The 20,626-nt window shown below is 28.3% G+C and overlaps 1 protein-coding gene across 7 annotated transcripts in view; it reads right to left on the reverse strand.

Moving 5' to 3' along the window:
- Positions 1-20,626, reverse strand: part of LOC142332878 (aminoacylase-1-like) — an 86,588-nt gene that overhangs the window by 43,135 nt on the left and 22,827 nt on the right. For all 7 annotated transcript variants that reach the window (XR_012758427.1, XR_012758428.1, XR_012758429.1 and 4 more), the window contains exons 3-6: positions 17,204-17,375; positions 5,500-5,646; positions 4,473-4,660; positions 1,017-1,118 (exon numbers count right to left, since the gene is read on the reverse strand). Coding sequence is in view for 4 of the 7 variants with exons in the window: in XM_075379568.1 (XP_075235683.1) it covers positions 1,017-1,118; positions 4,473-4,660; positions 5,500-5,646; positions 17,204-17,375 (609 nt within the window). In the remaining 3 variants the exon portion in view is untranslated. The remainder of the gene's footprint in view (positions 1-1,016; positions 1,119-4,472; positions 4,661-5,499; positions 5,647-17,203; positions 17,376-20,626) is intronic.

Here is a 20,626-nt window from a genome sequence, read left to right on the forward strand (position 1 = left end):
GTTGAAAGAACAACTTAGAAGAATGAAATGAGGTAGAGATCACGATGTATTAGAAAGCACGGAGAAGAAACCACTGCAACAGTACAGTCATTTTAAAAGGATGAGTCCCAGTAGGATACCTTTTAAAGTGTATGAGTGGATTCCAGTAGATAGGTGAAAGAGGGGAAGCCCAAGAACTTCTTGGCAGCAATCTGCCGCAATGGTGATAAGGGAATGGAAGAAAAAGATGATGACAATAATAATGGTACCACCCATTCATTTAATTAATTGATTCAAAAATAAATGATTAAAATGTATATTTGTAACAAATGTTTCAAAAAGGATACAACCCTATGAATGATTTATTGTATAACAAGCAAGAATAAATTTTGTTAATAAACTTTTTTTAGTTGACAACAGTGTATGCACATTAGCTACAACACGAAGCATCAACTTATTGCCTATTACCATCATTTCAGTAAATGAGTAAGTAGCTAATCTCAAAAAATAAATCTTTCTATTGTATGAAAGACAAGGCTCAATTGAAATTTTCCTGCTCTGTATTTTCCTAATAAGCGTTACAATATATAAACTTAGTGAAACTGGGATGTACAAAATCATTCTGCCCAAGCTACCTTCAAATGATGTCTAAGAAAATACACATAATCAGAGTGGGTAACAAACTTCTTTAGCCGCTTTATTGATTCTTTCATTGACCATATTTCTTATGCAGAAAAAAGAAACTAACGTGTATTTGATTCCTAAGAAAAAGGTAGATAAATGTCTGCATTGTTTTATGAAAATAACCCTTTAAAAGCTTTCAGAATGTAACAATAAACTAAAGATAAAATAATAAGCTGTTTACTATGATGGTTAAACCAGGATGCAGTTAACTGATTTTATTTTGGTTAAGTTCTCCAATAACAAAAATTATAAGTAGAGAAAAATAGAACTTTTGTTATTTATTATAAACAATAAAAATCTAAAAATATGTTATCTTTTTAAACAACTGGCTATAAGTTCCCAATATTTATTACCTTAGCCCATTTCTCAAATTCTTCATGATCTGTATCAACAGATAACCGGCAATCAAATCCAACAATCAACTCTGGCGGGACAACATTATTCTGTACTCCACCCTATAAAGGAAAAACATAAATACAATATGAGATTACTTATTACTTTTTCAAGAACAGACTCTTTCATTTGTAATAATAAAAAATGAGTATACAAAGAAAATGTAATTAAATTTGAAGATCAATATATATATATATATATATATATATGTGTGTGTGTGTGTGTTACAATTATAGTACAGTGTATAAAAAAAAATGACCAGATTTAAAATAAATGTATTTCTAAATAAAAATATGTTACTACAAGACAAATTACATACAATTCAAAAATGTTTAAAATTTTGCTTACCAAGTTATAAATGTTCTATATACCTTCCCTTTCCTGCAGGGATAACATCAAAACAATAGGCGAATTCTTCTGCAATGCATTGCAGACTGTCTTCTGTTACAGAAGTTACTGCAGCTGTGTTCCTGGTTTTCAGTTCATCCAATTCAGCAAATAATGGTGGAACATAAACATTTTGTTTCACATATCCCCACAAGAAAGTCACAAGGTGTTATGTCTGGGGATCTTGGGGGCCAAAAGTACGGGCCAAGTCATGTGCTCCCATACATGCAAACCGGCATCAAGGGAATGTTTCATTTAGAAACCTATGACCTTGGATGTGGCGGAGCCCCATCTTGCTGAAAAATAAATTTTTCAGTCTTCATTTAGTTGTGAAAAAAGGCAGTCCTGTAGCATCTCAAGTTAAGAATGCCCTGTTAATATGAATCCTTAAAAAAGAAATGGCCATAAATTTTTGGAAACAAAATTGCACAAAAAAGTCAACTTTAGGTGAATCTCACTCCTGCTGTACAATCTCTTGCAGATTCTCAAGTTCTCATATGCAAACATCGTGATGTCAAACTTTACCATTTAAATGAAATGTTGCTTCATCACGAAAAATTAGCTGTGGTAAGAACTTATCGTCTGCTATCAACTAAGAGCATGTCACAGAAATATTTATGATTTTTCATTTGTCACTTACATGAAGAGCTTATAATGGTTGTAATCAGTACAGCCTTAAGTGAAAGCATCATCATCTTAATAAATGCTACTCATATGATGATCACAAATTCTCAGCTAACATAAAAGTGGACTTTTTTATGCTTCACTGAAAAGCTTCTTGAATCCATTGTACATTTTCCTCTGAAGTGTATGTTCTATGGTTAGCCTGGTCTCTTCCCCTCACATAAACACCCAGTCCTTCAAAATGTTTATACCACCGAAGAATGTTCTTAGCTGGTGATGGATGGATCTTGAAACATGCTGAACCGTTATTAGAGACTCTGTCTTGCTAAATTGTTGAAAAAATAAAATGTCTTGTTGCATAGACACGATGCTGTTTACAATTGAGATTAGCATATGCTGAGCATAGTATTGCCATCTGGTGGCAATATTTGAAACTCTAGGACATGCACTTTCAAGTGGTGCAAATTTTACTCACTGACCATGTATGGTTGCGAAGGTGTATGACTTTGAGAACAGGTTATTCTTTTTGATATATTCTGTCTTTCTGCATACAAAGGTTACTAATGTATGACCAAAGTAATGTCACACAATGCTGTAATCAGTACTAATCTACAGCACAACCCACTTAATTTCACATGCGGAAAAAATTTGTGCTAACAGCTTGCGATTGATATATCACAATGATTAATCATTGACATTCAGATTGATAATACAGCATTTGAGCACATAAATCGGCAGATAGCCACTTATTACCATGTATGTATGTGTTGTAGTATCCTTATGTATTAAAATTAGTACACACAATGTGGATGTACAATGTGGATAGTTTAATGTAAAAATAAAAGTTTTTTGAATAGTTTATGATCGTTTGTTTTTTTACATATTGTAAAACTTTTTTTTTCATTTATTATAAAATATTTAACCATTCACTGCCTTAAAACTTTAAAAATTTACTATTTACATGCTAAATGTAAATAGTACATTTTGTGTATTATTTACATTTTGCATATAAATAGTACATGCAATATAGTAATATTGCATGTACTATTTATATGCAAAAATGTACTTATACATTATTATCCTTCATTTTAATACATGCAAAATACAGAAAAGATTTCAAAAATGCAGCACATGAAAAAAATAATGCAAGTGATAAATAATTTAATATTTATTACAATGTATAAGGAAATCTCAAATATAATATAGTGATTCCTTAACTTAAAATTTAAAAGTTTAAAGTCCCATAGTTTGAAAATTTTAATGTTGCATAACTTAAAGTTTTTTTTAATTATAGCTTCATCACAATAAAGAAATTAAAATTTACATTAAAGAAATTAATTTGAATCTATTTGTTTGAAGCCTGAAACGTCACCTTCCTTATTGCTAGACACCTCAAGCTGCTGAATTTCTTCCTCCACTTAACAATCATTTTCTTCTCAAACTACTTAATTTGTTTCACAGTTGGTAACCAATGTTTAGTCATCATTTCTTTGAAATATTCTGTTATTATTTATATAATATATTTATAATTTTGTTCTAAATTTTTTTAGCAATTGCATTTTCAATGATCCCAGATATATTTAACCAGGTTCAATGATAAGGCATCTTATCTCATGCCCTTCCGCTTGCAAAAACTCATCAATAATATTCAGGCGAGATGGATATAGATAACTATCTGAAGCAATTCTACTCTCATTGTGTTAGGATCAACGTCAACAACCACTCTTATACTTAACTTTTTCTCATAGCAGTCTTTGGTTGTTTGTCAATTTGTCCTGAACGGTATGCTGTATTACCCATGACAATAATTAATTTATTCAGAATATTCAGAAAGAATGTTTTCTTACTGAATATTCAGTAAGAAAACATAGATTTCAGTAAAACATATGATTTCAGTAAGAAAACAGTTTTTTAGATTTCCACTTAAGCATAATCAGAACACCTGAAACAATCTATCCTTACTGCCAAAGTGAATAATTGTTCTTTAACAATTGGCTTTGGTAGAATCTTGCCAGAATTTGCTAACAATGTACCCACCATGAATTCAGATTTCAACTGATTAAATAACCTTTGATCATTTTTCTTTATAAATCATATATTTTCCTTTTCATGTTAAGTCATCTTTTTCCAAGAAAATTTTTTTTATCTTTACATTTCTTATACTTGAAGCCAGTTTTAAGAAAACATTTTCAAGATTTTTTTTCTCGCCTTCAATATATATGTTCTTTTTTTCAATTTTCTTTTAAAAATTGGAATTTTTTCTTCATCATATAAAAACTGTGAACAGTTCTTATGATAACAGCCAAATCAAAATCATTTACAATAATTTTTCTCCTTCTTTAAAATATTTTTCCACGACATAATAATATTAATAATACCATACATTAATAAACACTTTATCTTACCTTAAGCATTGTTAAATTGATTGTTGTAACATCTCCAATGGTTAAATTAGGATTAGCAATAAGTTTATTTTTTTCTTGTTGTCGTCTGGCCATAAATTTGTTAATGACAGTATTTAATTTTTCGCCAGCTGTATCGGGTAGTAATAATGAACCGTGACCAGGTGTGCCAGGACAATGAACATGTAAATCTGTATGTAAAGAAAAACTTTATGAATTATTAAAATCTCTTAAAATAAGAATCATAAGCAATCATACACCTAAATTAAATTAAGAAGGAAAACTCAAAAAAATTAATAACTTTTGTTTTTATCAGTACATAATATCTACATTAAATATATCACATCAGGAATGGATACAATATGCTACTCTATGGTTAAAAGTTAAATAATTATTAAAAAAACAAAAAACCAGCTACTAATTGTACACTACCTAGAATAATTATGAAAAATGAACAAAAAAATTGTCAAATTTTTCTTTCCTTTCTTAACGGTATTTTTTTCAGGATACAGTACGTTAGTCAGTGATGTGAAAATTAAAATTGCTCCTACATTTTATGTTGTATCCAGGTGTCTGTTAATCTTAGCAATTGTATCCTGAATTGTATTTATTGTATACTGAAAAAATTCCTAGAAGCAAAGAAAAACTTGTTTAACTATTTTTGCTTTGTTTCTCATAATTATTCTACATAGATGTGTATAATTAATAGTGGGGTTATTTGTTTTTTAAAAATTATTTTATTTGGCACATTTTTGTTGGTTTTTAGAAACTTATGTTACTTAAATAGAAATTTTAATATTAATGAATGATAATGTACATGCTAGCAGCAATGCATTCCTGCTTCTTTTTAAAAAGAACATACATAAAATACAGTTTATATTTATAAACAATAACTATTTCAAAGCTAAGTCTATCAGAAACAGCTAAACACTGCAACAGATCTTAATAAATACAAATTTTAAGAAGGAAAAGTTTGTGCTATAAATTTTTAAACACTATTAAAGGAGTTTCTAATTAATAATATACTTACGCCAGATAGATCTTTCACCATTGAATAAAACAAATTCTTCACCGGGGCTAGCCATCCCTTCATCAAGTGCACAACCAACATTTAAACTTCTAAACTCCTCAGATTTAACAAATTCACCCATACCATCAGCACCACCAATTTCCTCATCTAACAACAAACAAAATAAACATTTCTAATTAATAAAATAAAATCTATATTCTACAATACCTAAGTAAAAGTAAAAATCTACTATTTATAGATCTGATCATACTTGCCAAGAAAAATAAAAAAAATCAAACCATATTCATTTCGTGAAATATTAGCCAATAAATTCATTCTTTAAAATCTAGAAAGCTGGTGTAATAATTAACAGGCTTCTAGATTAGGATGGTTTCGTAAAATAAAGCTCTTTAAATGGTGAGAAATTCTTTGAAACAGGTAGATATACAGATTGTTGAGAAGAGCAATATAAGAAAAGTAAGTCCCTTCCTTGTATGATAATTATGTTGAATTAACTATATATATATATATATATATATAGAGCAAAGCATTGCTAGTACATTATACAGATCACCTCACCTCAGGAGTAAGGTAGATATGGTACTCCATCAAAAAAAAAAGGAACACAAACCATTTGCCTGGATGAATCAAGGGAAACCATGGGTAAAACCTTGATAAAGCAGCGTTACAAAATTATACAATAATTACTTATACAATAAAAAATAGTAATTATTTAAAACATAAATACTGCATAAAAGACAATAAACATAATAAACATTTAAAAATAAATAACTCGCAAAATTCAGAAGACGTAATGAGATAATTTTCATTGTGTGCATTGAATGGGGCACAAGATAAATACAAGGTTTATTTTTAAATTTTTAATAAGTATAATAAAACACAGAATTCAGAATAATGTTTCTACAAAAGAACATTTTGTTATTTTAAATAAATTGGTGGAAACATTTTTTAAATGGCTTGATAAATTATTAAAAATGACAAATGAAGCATAATAAAGTTATTTTTCATAACTGAAATATTATATTGAGTTAAACACTTCTGTTATCCAGTGTTTTGATGAACATCAATATTGTTGTTTTTTTAAGAATAAGTTACCATTTTTTTTAGCAAAGATTGCACATTAATAAATTTAAACAGACAAGTTTAGGATAAGTTAAAATTTTTAATTTTCTATATATTGGTCTTAAATTCATTTTTTTTTTTTAACCTCCAGGACCACCGTAGGTATTACTTCAGTGGATCAGATGAATGACATTTTTTATAGCATGTGAAAATGCCATGCCTGACTGATTCAAACCCGAGACCTCCGGATGAAAGGCCAAGATGCTACGACTTGCACCATGGAGGCTGGCTCATGATTCATACTTATAAACATCAAATCTAACAGCCCATTTTTGTATTTAATTATTTTGATGAACTTTGGGGAAGTATAATTACACACGACTTAATAAAAATATAGTAATAAGATGAAAAAGGGAAAGAATGTTAACAAATTATGAAGAAAAAAGAAGTCAGGAGTGGAAGAGAAAAATTTAGATTTCAACATTTTAAGTTATAAACCATTTATTTTTATTAACGGAAAGAGATGAAATGAATTAAGAGTAAAAAAATTTTTTTAAGAGATTTTACTAAAATCTCCATTCAACATTTTTTGCAGTGTTACAATCTAATTTGGTCAAGAATATTGTGTTAATCAACTTTTTTTGAACAAAGAAATATTCTTTTTTATATATATACAAAATAGAAAGAAATGGCTACTGTAAAAGATTGCTACAGCAATAACTCAACTTATTACAGATGCAAGTGGGCATACATATTCACAACTAGGCTAACGCATCAAACTGTACAAACAAACAAGAGAGGGATAGATACATCCTTTTAACAAAGACTAATTTAAATAACATACACATCAATTTCCTTACTTCCTGCAGCGGCATAGCTAATCCTATTTGTTTTAAATTATATAATAATATACAGTTACTACGTATCACAAACAATAAAAATGGCCTTGTTTCACAACCACACAGCTAACAAGTGGGAATTCACAATCTTTTTGACTGTTTACTTCAAACTTATTTACCGAATAATTCCAAAAAAGTTGTATTTTAGGAAAGACTTCATTGAACTTGATAATAGTTTTACAGGAACAATTTTATATAAAGATAAAAAAAAATAGCGAAAATAATAAAGCTATTTTACATGTAACAATATTTTATCTGTTGACTAAAATGTGATCTGTAGGAAATACCTGTATAAATTAGGTATTAATTTTAACTATATAGTATAATGTATAGTTATAAATTAGTAAAATTTAGAAAATAATGAATTTTGTATGAATAGTGCCACATTTACTAAATTGGCAAATTTTCTAAAGTTTTCACTAAATGGTAAATTGTGTAATATTTTGTTGCAGTCAGATCTATCTGTGTATTGTTAACATAATTAAAATAATATTATTCATATTATCTTTGTTATCCATACCAAAACTAAAGCAAAAGAGAATCTTTTGTTTCAGTTTTTTCTTTATTTGAGTTTGTTCCCATTATTTCGATTTGAAACTTTTTTTGCCGTTTGTACGTAAAACCTAAAAAATAAACTTCACTTAGACATTATGAATTTATATTCTGAGAAATTAACAAAATCCAAGACTTCTCAATAGAAATACTCGTATTTACAAATTGTCAATTATTTGTAAGTAAATATGATTAAAATATAAATTCTTTTTTTATATTTATATTTTACCTTAAGTTTTCTAATTTTTTTTTGAAAATACTTTGGAAATTACACACCACGAGAAAACATAAAAATCTGTATATTTGAATAACAGTAAGGCTTGACTAACATAATAAAATAACTTGGATCAAACTGAAAATCCACTTCTTCCTTTTTTGAATTTGGAGTTAACAAACCATTTTTCATAGAGTTAGAAAATAAAGTTCAAAAGCTGTAATCTTTAAATAATTGTAGGGATAAAGATATTCAAATAGAAAATGAAAGTTTTCCAAAATCTTGGGCAGAATATAAAGAAAATTAATAAAAAGTCTTTAGTTTTAAAAACAGATGACTAGAAACAAAATATGCTGACCAGATGACATATACTCACAAGTATAATACAAAAAATTTATTTCATTAATACTTAAAATATTTAATAATAAAATTACATGGTTTTAAATATCACACAACACAACAATACAGTTTTTATGGTTATTTGGGTAGAATCTTCATTAATGATAACAATAGTCATCTCTGTTGCCTATAAAGTGAAATTTCTTGATGTATTATTAGATGATAAATACTTTTGGAATGAACAAATTGATTTTGTTTCCAACAAAAACAAAACCATACCATTTTGTTTTGAAGTGTCTTTAATAAAACATTTTTCAATAATATTAAATATTTATTATGTAGCCTAATATGTATACTCCCACCTAAAGTATAATAATCTCTTAAGGGCTTTCTCAAAAATGTGAAACAAATGTTCAAGATACAAACATGGGCTGCCAGATCATTGTTTGGTGTCCATACGTATGAATCATGTAAACTGACATACATTAAGAAGAAAATTAAAAATGCTGACTTATCTATATGTTTATATTTATTAAAAGTAATAAGACTATACTTGAAAAAAAAATCTATTTTCACCAAAACAAAAAACGTAATTTTTTTATGTAAATAAACACAATATTCTAGATAACAAGAATTTATTACTCTTATGTAGCAATCAGAATAAAAGCTTTGTTTATTGGTATATTATTAATCCATTATATTATTAAGAGGGGAAGGGGAAACTGGGTAAGAAATATGCCAAGGAACGTAATAAAATTAGTTTTATGCCAAAGTGAATCCACGAAATCATCAAAATTTGGGCTTATTAACAATTTTTCTTCTAATTAGTAGTCTGCTGTCTGTTAAGGGCTTTAACCTCACTAGCCAGAGTTGGATGTGCAACCTTTTTTAACACGTGGAATTTTTTTAGATAAAAAATTTTACACACAAAACTACATATCATTCACTTTTGATAAACTGAATTTAGTAATAATCTGTGTTTAATGTCAAATAATAAAAAAATAGATTTCAAATTGTATAAAAATTATTAAAAATACTGCAATTAACACAATTAGTATGAAAAAAAACTGATAAAATATGATACCTATAATAAGTATTATTAAGTAATATTAAGTATTATAATAAGTGTTATTATTAAATACAACTTCACGTGTACTCAAAATTGAATTATTAAGTGTTAATTGCATAAAGATTACAGCAATATTTATAACAGTGTGTATATGTGTGTGTGTGTATATATGTATATATATATATATATATATATATATATATATATACACACACACAAAGAACAACACAATTATTAAATAAATATATACAGCAGTAAAATAATAAACGTTACTTTAAAGAAATTTATTACCTAGAAAGATTGTCATGATGGCTTGAAAATTAATAACTATTTAAACAACATTCAATTTTTAAATATGATAATAAAAACAAGGTATATTTTAATGCTAGTAATTATAATACACACAATTCTCATATTTAAATATATATTTATAGTATGCTCAGATAAACTTATCTTGTGTACTTTTACTAATAATTTACCTATAAATTATTATTTAAATGAACACTGTAGACATTCTTTTATATTTATTACGACTCTATTTAACCAAATATCTTTGTTTTACTACTGACACTGTTTTAACAGGAAAAACCTGACTTCTTGGTTGAAATTGTTATAAAAATCATGATAAGTGAACTAAAAAAAAAAAATCATAATTTTTCAGAAAAGCTACAAAAAAAAGCCAGCAAAGGGTTGAACAATGTTCTTGGCTTTGCTCACAAGAGATTTTTATTTACATTACCTCATAGAATTTTAAACATTATTGACTTAATTATGCAATATTTAAAAGAGAACAAAAAAAGTTCATAATGTTCAATAAAAAATTTGAGCCCCTGATTAAATGGTTTTTTCTTAAAAATTATGGAGCATTAATAACAGTTGAAAAAACAAAATCAAAATTGTGGGTAAAAAAGTTTGGATCCCAGATGACCAAGTTATGATGTTTTTATAGTAAAAATTATACTGTATTTAGATATAATCTAAAAAAAAGGAGAAAAAATGTAGTTCCTATTTAATACACTTGCTCAACAGCTACCTCCTACAACATTTTAAATAATGTGAAAAAACTGATAAAGTATCAATCAACTTTTTATTAATTGAGAAAAAATAAATTGAAAAACTGGCAAAGTGTAAAAGGTATCTTTTGATAAACAATACATTTATAACTTTTTGTGTTTTTTGGACTAGGAAGTTCTTGAAACATTTGCATTTGCAAAAATGCCTGATACTCAAATTGTGGGTGATCAAAAATCAGTAAAGAAAAAATCATCTTTAGTATCCAAAACTAATATTTTATATTAAAATACCAAGAGAGTAAAAAATATAACAAAAAAGAATGAAAGAAAGTTTTACTATCACAGCCAATATTTATTTCCTACTTGAAACTTGTAATAGGATAAGTTTAACAAGGTTGTATTCATAGACAGGCAACTGAGAAATCAGGATTGGGTTGATCCACTTGTTACAATTACTTATATTGCACGAAATATAATTTATAAACATAAATTCTCATTTATTTAAAAAAAAATTCAATCATAAAGAAAAAATTATGTAAAACAAACAAATGGATATAGGCATATAAAACCTTTCAATAAGCAAACCAACAGCAACTAAAAAATATGTAAAAATGAATGTAATATGAAACCGAAATTTTGTATAGAAAATACACGTTTAATGTATGAAAATTATAAAAAATATTTTATTCAAAATGTTGTCCATTGCTGGCTATACATTTTTTCCACCTCTATGACAATTTATGAATGCCACACTAAAAAAAACTGTGCTCTTTTGAGGCAAACCAGTCATAGAGCCACTTCGTACATTTTCATAAGAAGTGAAGCACTGCTCAGTAAGTGTGTGTCCCATCAATGCAAAAAGTAGTCGGACGGAGCCAAGTTTGGTGAGTAAGCTGCATACGAAAGTTTTTCCCAACTGAACACCTTAATCGTTTCCTTGACTGGTTTTGCTGTGTGTGATGGTGCATTATCATGAAGCAAAATCACTTTGTTACATTTTTTTTACATTCTGGTCGTTTTTCACACAATGCTTGATTTAAATCAATCATTTGTTGTCAGTAGCGTTCAGTATTAACAGTTTTGCCAGGTTTTAGCACCTCATAACAGATGACACCCTTCTGATCCCATCAAACACAGAGCATTGTCTTCTTTCCATAGCGATTTAGCCTTGAAATTGATGTCGATGGTTTGCCTGGAGTTACCCATGATCTTTGACACTAAGGATTCTTAAATTCATCCACTTTTAATCACCTGTTACAATTCGATGGAGAAATGACTTTCTTTTATACTTGGCAAGCAGCATTTTGCAAGTGGTTTTTCGGTTTTCTTGCTGCCTTTCATTCACTTCATGTGGAATCCATTTTCCCATCTTCTGGATCTTTCCCATGGCTTTCAAACATATAGAGACAGCTTCTCATGTTACATTTAATTGATCCGGAGTTGTTGTTGCATTTGAGCATCATCCTCATCCAACAATGCTTGTAATTCGCTGTCTTCAAACTTTTTCAACAGTCTTCCACATTCTTCATTTTTCATGTCAAAATTACCACTTTTGAATTTTTTAAACCACTCAAAGCACTGTGATTTACCAAGAGCATGCTCACCGTAAGCTTTGATAAACATTTGATGCGATTCTGCAACAGTTTTCTTTAAATGGTAACAGAAAATCAATGCTGTCCGCAAATCGTAGTTAGGTACAAAACCCAACATGTTCAACAATTAAAATTATGCTGTTGTATGAAACCTGTATTTTTGTGACTTGAAAATCTTTCAGTTGTCAAACAAAGAAAATGGTGCCAATGATGTGGTTTGACAGTAACTACATTAGGGCGATCTATGGGCAAATTCTGATTTCATATTTACATACCTGGTGTTTATGCAATCTGTAAACACAAATTACCTCTTCATAGTGACTGTCACTGAATTAAGACTTCTATTAGCTTTAATGTAATGTAGCTTATTGCCTTGCCCACAATAATCAAGCAACAATCTATTAAATTTATCTTCAAATGGCATATTTAACAAGCAAAAATAATCTAAATGGGCAGCAAAATGTTTAATAAAGACAGATTTTGAGTGTGAGCTATCTAAGCATATTACATTAGTTCTTCAATTATATGCTAGGAATCTAGCCGTGTGTGTTGGATGGTGGGGGGTGGGGTGCGCAAGCACGCACGCATGCACACACACACAAATATATATATATATATATATATTAAAGAGATATACACATTTTTTTTAAATGAAAAGTACATAAAATTTTATTTCATTAATAAATCCTGATATTTTTTCATTTTTTTTTTTTTATTTGTTATTATTGAATTATTATATACTGTAAATTTTTTTACAATCAGAGGTTAATAATTATTAATAAATCAATATAATTAAATTTAAAAAAAAGGAGATGAAAAGTTGGAAGTTGGATTACAACTGTTATGCCTTCCCCTTGTAAGATCCAAATATTTCATTAATTAAAATTTTATTTGGCTATAACTCTGGAACCAATGAAAATAAGTACCACTTATAATATATTGTTGAATATCTCTCAATGAAGGGATTATTACTGCAGTTAAGAAAAAGTCCAAAATCAAATTTTTTTTTTACTTTTGGCTTTTTGAACACTTTTGGTCCAGTCATCATAATCAAAAGAGGAGGTGCACAACTAGATGTTACAGGAGTCCTAAATCCAAAATTTTCATCATCCTATGGCTGATCGTTTTTGAGTTATGCGAGTTACATACGTACAGATACCATGCCAAAACTAGTCAAAATGGATTCAGGGATGATCAATAAATATTTCCATTGAAATCTAAAACTGAAATTTTTTGCGATCACAATACTTCCTTTACTGTGTACAAGGAAGTAAAAAGCAAACAAAAAAAATTATCAATAGTAATATCAACTGACACCAGTTATAAAGTGCAGCTGCCTCAACATTTCCCTGGGTAGATCAAGAAAAACCGCAGTAGTAAAATCTTGATCAAAGCAGAATCACAGAATGCATAATTAATTATAAAATAAACAACAGATGTGATTAATTCCATACTTATTTAAAATATAAACACTAGATGAAGATACTGGGCATAAAAAAAATAATTCAGAAAATTCTAATGAAAAATATTTGAGCACCTATTTATTTTCTTGTTAAACAGAATGCAGGAAATTCATGTTTATTTAAATTTTTAATTAATGTTATTTAAAAATTCATCGGCAGGGTAATAACTTATGGGTAAAAGAAAATCTTTTAATTGTATTTTAAATAAATTGAGGGATAGATTTTTCAAATGGTTTGGTAATTTATTAGAAAAAAAAAGAAAAGATAAACATAACAAGGCTGAAGTAATGAAAACAGCTCTGTTCAGTTTTAAATTGCTCATCCTATAAATAATATATATCATATAACAAAATGATCCAAGTAAAATGTTTACTTAAAATTCACAAAGTCAAAATAGTTTTATATAGAAAACAGTAAACTGATACAAAATTAATCATTCTCATTCCTACAAAATGAAAATTCAAAATAAAGCTCATAAGTGCGCAATTTCCTTATTATTAATCAACTACATCTTTGACTGTTAAAATAAGTTATATTTGATTCCATAATTATCACTTTTGATTATTACACCTAGATAGATTTATTTGGTGAAAAAAAAGTTGAATATTAAATGCATAAAACTGTAGAAAATAAAATCAATATAAAATTTTATACCTGGAATGGGTATAAAAATACATACCCTACCCTACTAAAGCCCATTTGCATGTGTGTTTGTTTATGTGTGCATCCCCCTTAGCTGAGAACATGCTTACAGACTGAACATACTGCCCATCAAAAAATCATATGATTTTATTTTTTTCTGAGATGTTTATAAACAAGTATGAAGAAGCAACACCAACAAATAAGAGCAAAAAGAAACAACATGCTTACATGACTGAACATACTGCTAGTCAAAAAAACCATAAGATTTTTCTTAAATGTTTATAAAGATTAAATAACAATACAGTAATAATAATTACAAAAAAATTATAAATTTTACTACTGTAATTCATTCATTCAATATAGTAGCAGATCTTATAACACAACTATTTTGTATATAAATAAATCAATACTGAAAATAATTTGTTTTTTTACTATCTACTATCCATTTAGAATCGTGTATGATTTTTTTTTTTGCTCTTGTAGTTACAATTAAACATACATATAGGAAAAACATGTGGGTCAAATCAAATGCTAACAATAAATGTCAAAATTAGAAGAATTTTGAATTCTATATATCCTCCTCCTTAGCGATTTATTGATTTTGAAACCAGCTAGTACTTATATAAAACAAAATATAAAAACACAACATTATTTATGCATATTTATACAGAATATTTCTAAATTAATTACACAAAAATAACCTTTAATAATGAAAAAAGTAAATAACTTACAGAATTGTTTGATATGTCACTGAATACAGTATATCTTCAAGTTAAATTCCTACCTAACACAGTTATCTCCTGACGTCTCACTAGGTGACGTACATGAATGAGTTATTTTAACAGTCATCATGGGGACTCATATACCGGTGCAGAGCATGCTCACTGTTGTTTATTGTTTCATGAATCCAAATCTGCTACTACCATTCGGAGATAATTTGTGACTAAATATCACAAACAACCACCTCAAAAAAAGCCTTTTACTGCATGGTACAATTGTTTCATAGAAAAAAATTGTGTATCACATAGGACAACAGGTCAGGAGGGTAGTTAATCAGTTTCTGAAGCAGCAGTCAAACAAGTGTGACATGCATTCATTCATAGAGGTAAATCAACGGGACGCACCATCTTAGAATTGAATATTCATAGGGTTATAGTATGGAGAATATTATGTAATCAACTGTCATTTAAATCCTACAAATTACAACTGATACAAGCTTTGAGTGAATAAAAAAAAAAAAAAACATGAACTGAGTTTTGCATAAACATGTGAAACAAAATTGAGATTGAATTTTTTTCTAAGATAAAGTAACTTCCATACCAGCAGTAAAGTGAATCGACATAATGTTTAGATATGGAGTGAGTGAAATCTACATCAAAAAATTTATGGTCTTTCTTTTTTGCAGTCAATTGCAATTGGCACATATCATACCTGGACATGCTTGAACATTATCTAATGCCACAATTACAACAGGATATGGACACAGAATTCATTTTCCAGCAAGATAGCTTGCCACCACATTGTCATTGTGCAGTTGTCAAGTATCTCAGTAGCCGATTTGGATTGGATGTGGTGGAACAATTTCCTGGCCACCACAATCACCGGATTTAATTCCAGTGGACTTTTCTGTATGAGGTATCATTAAAGACAGTGTTTATTCCTCCGCTCCCAGGAAATGTCGACGATAAAACATAAACAACTGCCACCTAGATCAAAGATGGGATCATCCTTCATAGGAATTGGCAGGAAAGTGATTACAGATGGGACATCTGCCATTCACAAAATATAGCCATGTTAACATGTTACTGAGTATATTGAATATAACTAAGTAAAACTAAGATATACTATATTCAGTGTTGTATCAAACATTTCTGCAAGTTATTTACTTTTTTCATGATTTTGTATTAATTTATTTTTTATTATGTTGATTGTTTCATCTATTGGTATGTTAGGGTACAAGTTACTAATGTCATAACTAACCATCCTGTGTTATTTTCAAATCTTTTATTTATTGATAGATTCTTCATATTATATTTATAATCCAAATTCATTTTGATTCTAAGCATTTTATCTATTATTTTAGAGACGATGTAAGAAGGGGCGGCTGAAAAATTAATTAAGGTCGCATAGATATACCAAGTTCATGTATTTTCAAAGACCAATTATGATATGAGGTACTCGCAAAAACACTCTTGCCTTGGATTGTGGAATAAAGTAGATGTCATCCTATTTTATTTTACTTTATTAATTCTGTTCTCTTTGGTTGATAAGATTAATATAATTTGTTTAACACAGAGGAATATGATTCCTGATAGGATCGATTTTAGAAAAAAAAAATATATATACATATATAAAATGTCAAGACACCAAAACTGTTATAGTTATGTTAATTTAATATGAAACACAAGTACAATTTGTTTTTATAAACAGATAGTAATTTTCAAGAATAATAAGCATCCTATACCAGGAATACCCTTAAATTTATTGAAAAATAGGTGTTAAGTAGTTTCCTACAGTCTTATTGAGACGAATAATTTCATGGCCAAGCAACATGATGACACTTTCACTGTTCATCACAAGTAAAGGCCATGTAGATAACATCATTACTTCATTACAACATTACAGAAAAAGCATCTTTCTGATTTGGTGTCTTTTTTACTTCAGGTGCTTTATACAGGTCACAGCTGTATAGACTTGTACAAACAGAGTAATAAATGAATGAAACCTTCCTGTTATGAAACAATACATTGTACACAGTCATCTTGCAATTTTTTTAACCTTTTAAGCAGCTTTTTTCTACTAATACTAGTTCAGTCATATGTATAAATTTAAAATAAATAAATATAAAATTAATCTTACCGGGAACAAACAGCATATGAACAGTCCTTCTTAATTTTCTACCATCTCTCATTAATCGTCTAGCACATTCAATATACTGAATACCAACACATTTCATATCTTGTGCCCCTCTACCATATATATTACCATTTGCATCTTTTTCAGCACCAAACGGATCGTACTTCCATTTTTCCTAAAACAATTAAAATGAACATTTATAATAACATCAATTAAAAAAGAGAGAATATGAAAACAAGTTAGACAAATAATGAAAAACATTTCCTCAAATCAAGCTAAGCAGTGACTAAAACCTCTGGAAGTTTTCTTTTGGTATAGAATTATGATATTGAATTCCACTGAATATCTTCCAGTGGAAGATACCATACACTAACATCAAAGACATGTTTTCAACAATTATTTTAAATTACACAAACAAAATAAAATATAGAAATCTGGAGAATAGTGTGAATGATCAAGCACAAATATTCTTTTATGGTCAAACATTTCTGGACAACTACAAACTCAATAACCTGGTGAATTAATGAACTAATGAATGTACTGTAATGAAAGAATTAACTAGTGTAGAATACTTGAGGCAGTGAATTCCCACTAAAAGCAATTTAGAGCTGTTAAAAAAAAATTCTAGCAATAATTTCTCCCTCAAACAAATTTAAGATGAAGCTTTTCCCTTTAACTTTTGAAGACAAATGACCAGTCTCTCACTGATTTTAATAACTTCCATCCAGAATTAAAATATTTAATAGTAGAAACATTACGAGATATATCACAAAATGAATTATTTAAATTATTTTTCATTAACATATCAGTAGATTCTGAATCGGGCTCAAATCAACACCTCATTCTTTTTGTCCCCTTAACATTTCATTAGTAATAATTTATTAAAAGTAAGTTTCAGTAATGACTGATTAAGTTACCTTATTAAGTAGTTTGAAACTAGCAATACTTTATCAAACAAGCTATCATAATATAAACTTATACAAGCTGTTTCAATTTTTAATAAACTATGATGTTAGTAGCACTTATCAAAACTAATTAGAGGAAATTCTAATTTTTAATTCTATACATAAAATACATTAATATTATTCATAAATTTGCCCACTTTTAACTTGTTTAACTTGTACATCTTTGTTTACAAATTTCATTCTCAACTGTTCTTTTATGTTAGGTGTGAATATTTCAAAGCATTTAAACCTACTTTTGTTTTTGAAATGGATCGAAAAAACCCTCAATGACATTATCAAAAAACGTTATAATTCTTTCCACTAAGAATGGATTCTAGACATGATACCTACACTTTAAATAATGAACGAACAAGTAGGCATTTTATGTAAAATTCATATTTGGATAATGAAATAGAAGTAACAAAGATATTACCAATTTAATTTTTTAACCAAATTATAAGTAGTTGTGTAACCTTCAAAGCTTTCAATAAACATTAATTTTAGTTTTAAATAGAAAAAAAGTTTAAATAACAAAAAGAAACTGTGACTTTACCCTTTTTCTTGGTTAATACTTTACGTATATTCTTGAAATTTCCAATTACAAAATCAAAATTTTTATAAAATTAAAGAGAAAATTTTTTTTGTTTTTTTTTTCATTACTTAAACTAAAATCTGAATTTCAAGATTTGCATTCTGCCACAGAAATCAGGAAGAAAACTATTTCCTTTACAGAATAGTTTTTTCCGTTTTTATGAACAATTTGATATATTGGATGTAATAAAGTAAAATTACAATTTTTTATAATTTTTATTTTACACTGTATACTATAATATAGTGGAAATTTGCTAATTGGATCAAGTGTTGCACATGAAGTTTTTGTAGATCTTGAGTTTTTATGACAATTTCTAACCAAAGAATACAAAACACTGAAAATTTCTGTAACAATGTTTATATACTATCCATTGTACAGTATATGGATATATTTGCTCGTCTTTTGCTAATTATCTTCAGACTGGATTGACAAATTTATATGAAATTTGGCATGATTTCTTTAACAGGGTGTATTTCTTCTATATACAGGCCTTATGTCCTGCAGATAAAAATTTATTTATCACTTCAATTATTCACATATCACTTCAATATTTGGGAATTTCACTCAAGGATGGGGAACATAAGCCTATTTTTCTGGCTTTCATCCTCAGTTCTTTGCTTGATATCTCCAGATGGACTACCTGATTTTTATGAATTTTGTATGATGATTTCTGAATATGGATCATTGATGTCAATCAACTTTGGTTACAAATGATGAAGGTGTAAACAGCCACTATGGATCGCATATCTCAAAATTTGAGATATGTGATCCAATGAATGTAAATTTTGAGCAAACAAACATTCAACAATGAAAGAAAAACCTCCAAGTGGAGTGCAGACCGTTCATACACCAGACAATATCAAGCCATAGTGAAAAACTTTGTTGTTCAAAAGCTACATACATTTCCACAAATTACTAACAACACTTGGTTTCAAAAAGATGGATCAACATATACACAAAACACGAATACTGACGGCTGCTGTACACCGATTGTTTGGTAACCAAACAATTTTGAGAGATTACAATAACAATGAACCGTACAGAGTTTTACTACAAGATTGCAGTAATTTCTATTCAGAGACCTTGCTGTTTCCAAAATTAAATCACATTATCACCTATCAGCAATATCATTTATATTGTCACATGTTCACGCTAGATCAGGATATTGAGAGATTGACAACTGAAAACGTTTATATAAGTACAATTTATTAGTTTAAGAACATAAAATAAGACAAATCAACAATAAGAATAGTAAATGACAATAAACTCACAATAATAATCACCACAACAAACAATAATAATATAAAATGTCAATAATAAGCAAATAATAGTCATAGTAATTACAACCACAACAATAATAATAATAATAATAATAATAATAATAATAATAATAAACAGTGATTACATACAAAACACAATTTAAAGTAATTGCCAGATTTATTTACAGGTAGTTAAAGATAATTTAGTCCTATTGATAAAACATTAGCATGACTGCTAGTCATAATACTTTTACTTCAAATACATTTTACTAGTTCTTTTACTTCAAATACATTTTCTGTCCACAAATAAAACTACCGTAACAATTTATGAATGAAATTTAGTACATTATCTCTTTCACTTATAGTCTGACAGTAATTCACCGAATCATTTCTTGTTTTCATGTACTGTCAACACTGGAATTACTTGTGACATCACTTTAATCGGGTTGAACTTAATTCACATTAGAAATTCATTCCTTCATTGTCCTCCTTGCAGGATACTCTCTTGCAGAATCTCCTTGTAGACTCACATCTTGCAGACTGACATTATAACATCTCGCAGACTGATAGGAGTATTTATACTCCTACCCTCTTTACCTGCTGGACCAGACCCAACTCGAAGCACGAGAAC

The sequence above is a fragment of the Lycorma delicatula genome, chromosome 12, assembly GCF_047948215.1.
Source record: "Lycorma delicatula isolate Av1 chromosome 12, ASM4794821v1, whole genome shotgun sequence".
Lineage (NCBI taxonomy): Eukaryota > Metazoa > Arthropoda > Insecta > Hemiptera > Fulgoridae > Lycorma > Lycorma delicatula.